This window comes from Arachis hypogaea, chromosome 20 (assembly GCF_003086295.3).
Source record: "Arachis hypogaea cultivar Tifrunner chromosome 20, arahy.Tifrunner.gnm2.J5K5, whole genome shotgun sequence".
Lineage (NCBI taxonomy): Eukaryota > Viridiplantae > Streptophyta > Magnoliopsida > Fabales > Fabaceae > Arachis > Arachis hypogaea.
Genome location: NC_092055.1, coordinates 136,502,493 through 136,513,817, shown reverse-complemented (window position 1 = coordinate 136,513,817; position 11,325 = coordinate 136,502,493). Strand labels below are relative to the sequence as shown.

At 31.1% G+C, this 11,325-nt stretch overlaps 1 protein-coding gene across 1 annotated transcript; it reads right to left on the bottom strand.

Moving 5' to 3' along the window:
- Positions 1 to 9,134: 9,134 nt before the first annotated feature.
- On the bottom strand, positions 9,135 to 10,944 carry LOC112784721 (malonyl-CoA:anthocyanidin 5-O-glucoside-6''-O-malonyltransferase). The gene has a single exon (XM_025828022.3). It carries the CDS (start codon positions 10,664 to 10,666, stop codon positions 9,266 to 9,268), a length of 1,401 nt encoding a protein of 466 aa, XP_025683807.1. The 5' UTR covers positions 10,667 to 10,944; the 3' UTR covers positions 9,135 to 9,265.
- Between the last annotated feature and the right edge of the window lie 381 nt (positions 10,945 to 11,325).

Sequence of the window (11,325 nt, the reverse complement as noted above, 5' to 3'; positions counted from 1 at the left end):
AGATCTATTTTGTACTTAAATTTTATTCTAAAAATAATACATAGATCAGATCTAAATACCTTTAGACGCTTTAGTAACAACTTTATTCTTCGATTGTACGAAAACTCTATGCGTATCCACACTGAGACCAACCTTTGCTATCAACTCCTTGACCAATGGAAATCTGATCTAAATTGAGAAATCTCTTGCAACTCTTTGCACGCCATAAAATTCTTCTCCAAGAATCAGGCTCACATACCTTTATGTGTGTAGAAGTAAAAGAATAAAACTTTGTTTTATTCTCTCTTTTTCTCTACTCTTGGCATACATATATATAGTATGAGATTTGTTACTGATTTTAAATTTGGTTCTCAATTCAAATTGAAATCATATCTTGAAATTCCAAATCTGAATCCTTCAAATTTTATGAATCATATCATAACAATTTAAAACATAATCGATTTGGATCTCATCCAAATTTATAATTCAAATTCAGAAATATAATAACTAATTATTCTCAAATCTCATTTAATATTCTCAATTATTATATTATTATTATATTCTTGGTGCTAGCAAAGAATATAATAATATTCTATTTGAATTAATATAATTATTTATTTGATCAAATCAAATTAATAATTAAACAATTCTACAACAAAGATTAGAACACTCGTTAGTGTGTGACCTCATAGGTTCAATACTAAGCGGGTAGTAAATTAGTCATACTAAATTTACTAATCAAGGTTGGCGTCTAGCAACACTCCTCAACGACCCGATAGTATGAAGTAATATATTTTTACTAAGAACCTTAGAAGAACAAAGTATAATTCCTTCCATCTTTCTAGCTCTTGGTTAGCCCTTAGAGTATGGTTTAATTGTCAAACTCTAACTTGTTACCATTATTATAATGAACTGTGAATGACTTAAGAAACTCATTTCTTCATTCATTCAATCCCCTTTTCCAAGGTTTTATTCATCTCAGTCATTATAATCATAGAGCTCAAACTCTTTATCGAGAGTTGACGGCTTCCTTATTGACTAATCATTAATTCTACAAGTATTTAAATTATACCCGATATCCATTCAACTAGCACCCTAGGGTATTAGGTGTCCGGAATCAAAGTATAATAAATACATTGTTAATTACTATGACAGTCGCAGGTCAAAGGAAACTCTATTACTATGTTCATCTTGAGAATATCCTATTGACAAATATACGGTAATTATAACCATTGGGAATTCTCAAAGTGAATTAGTTCAATGGTCATATCTCTATATGCACCATCTATATATATAATTTAATAAATGAGATCTATTAATCTTCATCCAATGAAGAGCATTATATATATATATATTGATCTTTCTGGATTATTAATGTCCTTTTTAATAATCCTATGACCAAGAACAATTTAGATTAAATTATAAGAAATTTATCTCTCAATATTATGATCACTATCACAATGATAAATCTCTAAATTTAATCAAGGACCTTATTATATTAACATTTTGATATAATAATAATAACAAATTATTATACACGTGTTTGATTGGATTGTGGTCATACTACTTATTCCCAACAATCTCTCACTTGCACGAGAGCCAATCATGATAGATTGGATATTGGGCATACTATTATCTCAATAATCTCCCACTTACACTAGAGCCAATCAATCATGTGTATAATTTTTAATGCACATTTGTGTTTATCAAAACTCTTTTGACCTTAAATACCTTTGCTCTTGAACATGTTTGCTTGACCTTTTGTAAAATACACCTAGTGCATAATAAATATCACGTTTTCTCAAAACATGAAATCTTCCACTACAATAGTGCATAATTTTATTTTAAGGACAATCCTTATTGAACATGATTATAAAAAATATAAGTAACCATTAGATCTATCTTTATAGAATTGTATCATTATACAAATAGGCTACTTTTTTGAAAAGTTAGTTTGACGATCAAACCTTTTATACTTTGAGGAGAAAGTATATCCTTTGTAAATGGTATACAATTCTAATAAAAATAATTGTACTCTCACTTTTTATTTGTAAATACAAAATTTCTCTTCACATCGCACAAATCAAATTTTAGATTATCTTGAACTTCATGGAGTTCTATTTGTTCACCTTATCTTCTTTTAGGAGGAAATCTCTTCTCTAAAAAAGAGTTCAACCTCTTATCACAAACACTTTGTAAGGGTGATAGAAAAAATACTCATTATTTTTTTAGGGAACCCAATAAATCTCATTTATCGAATCTAACATCAATTTATTATTGTGTAATCTCTTAACACATGTAGGACATCTCCAAACTCTAATGCTCTTGAGATTTGATTTATGTCCTTTTCCACATCCCATATGGGTTTAAAATTGACTTAGTAAAAATTTTGTTAATTTAGCCACGTTTCTAAAACGTAATTCAAATATTTAACGAAAGATTAGCAGATGAATCAAATTCCTTGTTTTGTAAACATAATGAAGTACAGAGAGTACTAGTATTTGTGTATTGAGAGAATCTCATTTTCTATTCAATAGAATATCAATTAGATATTAGAGATTTTACTCTAAGCTCTTATAATAAAAATACTCAATATTTTTATTATTGGTCAAACTGCAATTTTGATTCACATCCTCAATACTCATATTGAGTTGATGGTTTCAGTGGCTAAGAAAAGGGGGGTTGAATCTTAGCCCCCTTTTTTGCTTAGTAATACTTGCTGACCTTTGAGATAACCTCAAGAGACTTTTTGATTTTTGTCTCGTCCTTAGCCACGAGACTTTTATTTTTATCTCGTCACTTGGCACGAGACTTTTCTTTTTGTCTCGTCACTTGGCACGAGATATTTTTCAGTTTGACCTCCTGTGCAATAGAAACAGAATTGGGATAGAGAAGAGAGAAAGTTACACTCAGATATATCCTAGTTCAGCTGCTAAGTGCAGTGCAGCCTACATCCAGTCTCCATCACAACCATGATGAAATTTCACTATAATCTTCTTGATTACAGACTGTAAAGATCTAACCCAACTTACAAGGGGATTCCCACAGAATTATGAAACACAACATAGATGAACAAAGGAACTCTAAGACATCTATGGCTTTTTCTTTTAATTTTGCACTCTCTGCCTTTTTTCGCTCTATGGCTTTTTCATACAAACCTCACTGTTTGCCTTTTTTCATGAGACTCAAGACATGACAAAATTAAACAGAAAAATATAAAACAGAATACATTGAAGGAGAAGAAAATCTGTAAGCTTAGGTAGCTCTGAGAATCCTGTACCTTGCACTCTCACTACTTACTTCTAACTCCTTGCTCCAAACAGTGGCTGTTCTCCCTTTTTATAGAAGAGAGAAGCCTCCACACTTGAAGCCAAAACCCAAGCCAACTTCTTCTTCTTCAAGAAACAGAACCGGTTCGACCACATAGAGAGAGAAGAGATAACCATGCAAAACCCAACATGCAATTACCTCTAGTCCTTTCTTGGTCACCACTCTTCATCAATCCGAGCTCTCCATCCTTGGCTTGCTCTCCAAAATGGATTTCTGGCCCTTGATGCTTCATGATGATGATGATTTCATCTGCTTCAATCTCTGCCTCTACCATCACTTCGCCACTCTAGCTACTTCCTGTGGTGGTTGAGCAGAATCAAAGACAAGTCACGCCTCCAAGAGTCTCCTCCTTGCTGGCCGAATCTTCTTCTTCCTTTTTGAGCATGAAGAGCTCAAGACTACCTCACTAAATCTAACCGTATTTGGTGAAAATCTCAGCCACAACACACTTTTATTTTGTTATGTTTTCTTGCCATCATTGTGATGGTCTTGTAGAGTGTTCTTCCTCCACCTCGGTAGCTCCATTTTGCTTTCATGGTTTCCTGGTTAATGACCGAAGAGAAGAAAGAGATGAGAGAGAAGAAACAAATGAAAGAGAAGTAATGAAATTAATCAATTAGGTAGAAAAAATAGCTTTTACTTCCCTAGCTTGAGTGGGTGCTGCACTAAGTGAATCCATCATGTCACTCATAATCTCTCTCATAGTTCCCATGCAATAAATGACAATTGAATGAATTTTGGAATCCATCACATGTTTGAATTCTTGGATCCGTTGAAAGCAATTTTGCTTTCTTTCTTCTTTGGATTCGGATCATACATGAGGAACTTTCATCAAATATAAAATTGGGCTTGGTTGCAACAACATTTAATCTGGCCCAATAATAACATTTGCTTTCCTGATAGATTTTAGATCAAGCATTGGATCTTAAGCATATAACACAATTGGGCTTGAAGCAACCAAAATCATTCTGGCCCAAGAAAATTATTCAGCCACAAGAAGCTAACTCATATTAATGCTGAATATTTTAATCATTGGGCTAGCAATATTTCTTTTTATTTCGGCCCAATTTAAAACTTACAACAAAATTATTAATTAACATATGTTAAATGAGAATCAAATTAATAATTTTGTTAATCAAATATTTCAATAATGTTTGTTCATCATCAAAATTAAATTTGAGTTTTCCAAACTCATCATGAGTTTTTCTAAAAAAATCACAAACTTTAATCATATTAAGGAAAATTTTGTTTGTAACAAAATAAATCTCCAAAAATGCTTGCAAGAACAATTCTCGCAAAAACTATTTGCCTAATGGCATTTAACTTCTAAAGTTGTTTAATTCAAAATATATTGTCCAATACTCCCACTAGTTTAAATAAAATCTTTGATAGTCATACTATCTTACTTTGGGCATCATACATCTTCTCAAGATGTTTAATAATAAATAGTAGGTTGTCTTTGAAATTGAAACTCATGGTTGTCAAAACAACCCATGTTGCAGTGAAGCAATATTCCAAATTCTTCACAACTTCTAACTATTTCATAACCAAATTTATTGGAGAATATTATATCAATAGGATTGTCATCTCAATGATAACTTTTTGGAAAAACAATTCTAAATTGTAACCAATACATTACTTTCAAGTATGCCACACAAAAATAGACATATTTAAAATTTTAAAAAATATGAAAGTAAATTAAGAAACCTACATTTCTATTAAAATTATTTAAAATCATGAATGAGTACTTTGGTTGTCAAGTTGTTACTCATACCTATTCCAAATAAATATGATTAAATTGTGTCACATACAATTATAATTCCAAATAATTATCTGGTTGTCAGACAATTATTTAACTGAATTATATTTTATACCCCTAGGTTGTCTAGGTTCAAGTGTAAAATTAATTCTCCTTATATATCATCATATGCATAAATAAATTCTATCTTTGAGTACAAGTTTCCTGATTGTAAGGTTGTTCCTTGTAAACAAGAGATAAATTTATTTTTGGTAAACTCCTAACTTTTAGGATTCATCTCCATTGTTAGATTTTTTTTATCAGTACTCAGATAAAATTTTATACTCTCAGGTTGTCTAGGCAAAATATAAAATTAAATTCCTAATACATCAAATGTATATACTGATTATTATCTTGAAAATAAAACTCCTGGTTGTCAGGCCGCTCTTCATAATCAAGAACATTAGAAAAACTAATTTCTAAAATTATAGTGTTCAAAACACATCAATCAAATAAAAATTTGATTTTTTATGTACTAACGTTTAGCCTTAAAAAATTATCAAATCAAATTTGACCTTTATATATACACTTATATATATAAAAAACAAATAAAAGATATTTTGCATCTTATTCTTTTTATTGTGATCAAAATTACAATAAAATTTAATAGATAAATAAAATCAAACAAAATATTTGATTATAAATATAACTTTTATATTAAAAATGATAATTTAATCACAATTAAATAATTAAAATAAATTAACTATTAATTTATTAGAAAACCATCTCGATGGAAATAAATACATCACATGCTTAAAAAATAATTTGAATTAATCCTATTAATTCACGATCTTTAAGAAAATAGGAATAAAAATTTAAACACAAAAAAAAAAGCCAAAGCTCTAATACCACTGTAGGATTACCATGTATTCATAACACGCAGCGGAAGAAAAGAAGGTAATCCTAAAGATCTATTTTGTGCTTAAATTTTATTCTAGAAATAATACATAGATCAGATCTAAATACCTTTAGACGCTTTAGTAACAACTTTATTCTTCGATTGTACAAAGACTCTATGCGTATCCACACTAAGACCAACCTTTGCTGTCAACTCCTTAATCAATGAAAATATGATTTAAATTGAGAGAACTCTTGCAACTCTTTGCACGCCATAAAATTCTTCTCCAAGAATCAGGCTCACATACGTTTATGTGTGTAGAAGTAAAGGAATAAAACTCTTTGTTTTATTCTCTCTTTTCCTCTACTCTTGGCATACATATATATAGTATGAGATTTATTACTGATTTTAAATTTGATTTTCAATTCAAATTTAAATCATATCTTGAAATTCCAAATCCGAATCCTTCAAATTTTATGAATCATATCATAACAATTTAAAACATAATCGATTTGGATCTCATCCAAATTTATAATTCAAATTCAGAAATAGAATAACTAATTATTCTCAAATCTCATTTAATATTCTCAATTATCATATTATTATTATATTCTTAGTGCCAGCAAAGAATATAATAATATTCCATTTGAATTAATATAATTATTTATTTGATCAAATCAAATTAATAATTAAATAATTCTACAGTAAAGATTAAAACACTCGTTAGTGTGTGACCCCATAGGTTCAATACTAAGCGAGTAGTAAATTAGTCATACTAAATTTACTAATCAAGGTTGGCGTCTAGCAATACTCCTCAACGACCCGATAGTATGAAGTAATATATTTTTACTAAAAACCTTAGAAGAACAAAGTATAATTCCTTCCATCTTTCCAGCTCTTGGTTAGCCCTTAGAGTATGGTTTAATTGTCAAACTCTAACTTGTTACCATTATTATAATGAACTGTGAATGACTTAAGAAACTCATTTCTTCATTCATTCATCTCATTCATTATAATCATAGAGCTCAAACTCTTTATCGAGAGTTGACGGCTTCCTTATTGACTAATCATTAATTCTACAAGTATTTAAATTATACCCAATATCCATTCAACTAGCACCCTAGGGTATTAGGTATCCGGAATCAAAGTATAATAAATACATTGTTAATTACTATGATAGTCGCAGGTCAAAGGAAACTCTATTACTATGTTCATCTTGAGAATATCCTATTGACAAATATACGGTAATTATAACCATTGGGAATTCTCAAAGTGAGTCAGTTCAATAGTCATATCTCTATATGCACCATATATATAATTTAATAAATGAGATCTATTAATCTTCATCCAATGAAGACCATTATATATATATATATATTGATCTTTCCGGATTATTAATGTCCTTTTTAATAATCCTATGACCAAGAACAATTTAGATTAAATTATAAAAGATTTATCTCTCAATATTATGATCACTATCACAATGATAAATCTCTAAATTTAATCAAGGACCTTATTATATTAACATTTTGATATAATAATAATAACAAATTATTTGATACGTGATTGATTGGATTATGGTCATACTACTTATTCCCAACAGAAATAACAAAGCTTGCCTTACTTCCTCCGACATAAGTCAGCTTGGGGGCTATGACGCGTACCTAAAATCTTAGCAACTAAATTCAAAAAGCTCAGACATATAGGTAGCAAATCAATCACGATCAACAAAACAGTTTAATTCCAGAACTCACATAGCGATATGTTCAAACCCATTAAGGATCTCAGCAAATCTCATAACTGACACAACAAACTTTTACTCTATATAAAAAACAAAAGAGGAGTGCTACATATACAAGTCATTTGGTTTACAAGTCATCATACAAGTTGGGAAAAACTTAACAAAAAATACGCTGACCCATATACGATTTCCATAGCGTGCTCCTCCTTCTCCTCCTCCTCTTCCTTCTTCTTCTCCTTCTTCTTCTCCTCCTCTTCCTTCTTCTTCTCCTTCATCTTCTCCTACTCTTCTTCTTCTTCCTTCATGAAAACGAGTTTCTTGCCAAATTTGATCTTCTTCGTGCGTTCTCTCTTTGCCTTTTCATTCGTTGTTTTATCTGTGTTTATCACTGGTATTCTTGCTTCGTTTTTTTCGATTTTCATGGTTTCTGAAATCAAGCTTTGAAATCGTTTTGAAGATAATGGAACTTCAGAAATACACCCAAACGATTACAGAAATACACCCAAATAATAACAGAAATACACCCAAAAAATTACAGAAATACACCCAAACAGTTACAGGAATTCACCCAAACGATTATAAAAATACACCCAAAGGATTACGAAAATACACCCAAAATTCGTTGAAGTACACCTTATGCATAATTCAGAACTCTTTCTCTTTCTCCTCCTCATCTTCTGTTTCTTCTTCTTCAAAAACGATTTCAGAGCTTGATGTCAAAAAATAATATAAATCGAGAATAACGAAAAAAAGAAACCAAAGAGAAAAGCACGTAAATGAAGAATGAGAAAGAGAAGGCAAGAAACGAAAAAAAAAAGAAGAAGAAGAAGAGGAAGAAGAATGTGCAGCAAGAAGAAGAAAAAGGTGCAGAAGATGAGGAGGAAGAAGATGAAAAACGTGCAGTCAAGAAGAACGAGGAAAAACACGACGATGAAGATGAAACATTTCAAAAACGAAGAAGAAGAAGAGGAGGCACGGAAAAAGAAAAAGAAAGAGAAAAAAAAGAGGAGATATAGAGAAAGAAAAAGAAGAAAAAATAAATGACTTGTACGTGAAAGGACTTGTACGTGGAGAATTTCTCAAAACAAAAAGCAACGCATCATAATTCATAACACACACATACTCTTTATTTATTTTGCTTGTCTTTCTTTTATAGTTAGAGATTTATTATTGACTCAAGCGTCCAAAGTATTTTTTGCAGGTGTTTTACCTCCGGCGTTTAAATAAAGGTGGATACTACAATGAAGATTTTATAATTGTTTTCATATGAATATATTATTTTTTGACCCTTGGATGATAGATTGTATGGTTAGATTTTGATATTCATAAAAGTGTTGTTTTTATTTAAAGTGTGACTAAATAAATAAACCACACTTTTAACCAAAGCATCTTCATGAGAAGATATTTTTGCCATCTTCATTGTAGTATCCACCTTAAATAAAACCGACTTATAGTCCACCAACAAAACCGCTCTTGGTATAGAAGTCGCTATAATTCAATTTTGCAGGACCATTACAAACGGAACAGTCACCATAAAGTATAAACTTACTAGATTTTACTATTCAAGTTTCAAGATATATCAAAAAGATTCAAATTGACTATAAAAAATAGATGAAAAAACCTCCATTTGTTCCTTCTTCAAAGCCAAAGCAATCTCAACACCACCATCACCATCTCTACTCTCAGAAAGTGCAAAAGCTCCGGTTTTATCCACCGAAGCAACATCAACTTTCTTAGGCCTTCCATATCCAAAATCAACCCCATAAACCCCGAACCGGGTTGAACCAGCAATAGAGTACGCTCTCTTTCCTTCCAAAAAAACAGATTCAATCTTCCTCTGCCATTTCTCTACGTCATTCAAAACCCCACTCTCCAATCCATTCAAAACCTCGCTTATCCCTTTCAGCACGGTAACGAACCCCTCGCTTGCCATCACCTTCTCTGTCTCTTCCAAAACCAAACGCCCCATGAGGCAGTTACCAAAATAAGTTGGAGAAACCACTGGTTCCAATCTTGATCTACAATCCACAGGGAACACAAGAGCAACTTGCTCCTGCTCTGGTTGTTCTGCTTTCACTAAGCATGATAATGAATAAGCAACTGTAACAGAAAAAGTTGAAACCTTAGCGATGCCGGTTTTGGATTTCACATAATTCTTGAGCTTCTGAATATGCGAGGGCTTCAATTCAAACACGCCTTTAACCGACTCATTATTATCGAGCTGGACTTCTTCACGGTTGTTTTTGTTTCCCCAGAGCATGACGCTCCTATTGTTTGGTCCAGAGAAGTTCATCCACGCGTCAGAAAACGATTGGGCGAGTCCTTTCGCGTCCTTTATAACGGATCTATCAAGAAACGGTGTTAGATTTTCAGGTAACGATATCGTTGGCAAAGTTGAGAGAGATGGATGTTCCATGATCTTGGAGCACGCGTACGCCCACGCTTTTACAAAAACCGTTGAACAGTTTCCATCGACACCTGCGTGGTGAGTTGTTATTCCGATGACGAAGCCGGAGTTTGGAAAGAGAGTAACCTGTAATGCGAGCAAGGAGGTTTTGTCATCGGAAACGCTCAAGCCAGGTACCAAACGGCGTCGTTTGGAAACCTCACAGAAGTCAGAGGAAATGTGGTCAAAGTCATCGTTTGACTCGGAAACAGTGAGAGAAACGGAGTCATGTCCGGGGACGTAGGTGATGGTAGGAATCGGAGAATGTTGTGGCCAAGTGATGTTACCGGCGAGGGGGAAGAAGTGTTGGAGAGTGAGTTCAAGGGAGCGTTTGAGATTGGGAAGAAGAGAGTCAAAGAAAGAGATGGTTGGGTTTGGGAATGCGTAGAAGAAGAGACGCTCAACTGGTGGAAGCCTTAGCCATATTGTGTCGAAGAAGGTGAGGGGTAGGGTGGTGGTTGTGGTGGGGGTTTGTGACGGCGATACCTTGTAAACTTCATGGACTTTGATCGGTGGTGGCGTTTGCGCCATCATCAATATAATAAAACTATTGATAGAGATGCGAGTTATTAGATTTTATTTGTTTCGTTGCAACTGGTGTATGTATGGACTATGGATGCATGGCACACAGCAATTTCTCTGGGCAAAATTTATAGAGAATACAATATAGATTTCTTTTGAAAAATTCTAGAGATCAATAATTTTTATTATTTTTAGTTATTATTTAATTAGTATAAATATTAAATTATTTTTAATAAATAATTTTTTTAATTTATGTATATAAATTTTAAAATATAAATATAAATTATATTAATTTATATGTATAAAATTCTAATAAATATGAATATAAATTTATATTTTTTGTGTATAAATTGTATATAAATATAAATATAAATATTAAAATTAATAATATTTATTGATTATGTAATATTATTTATTTTTTTAAATATTAATCAAAATTAATGATATAAATTAATTATTAATATAAAATATATATTAAAATATAAAATAAACATAAAAATAAATTAAATTATAAATATATTTATTTATAAATATATTTTAATTAATTTTAATGATTAATTTTAATATATAAATAATATTTTTTTAATGTTAAATAAATAATAAAAAATTAGTTAAAATTTATTTTATTTAATATTTATTAATTTTAAAAATAATTAATAAATATTAAATAA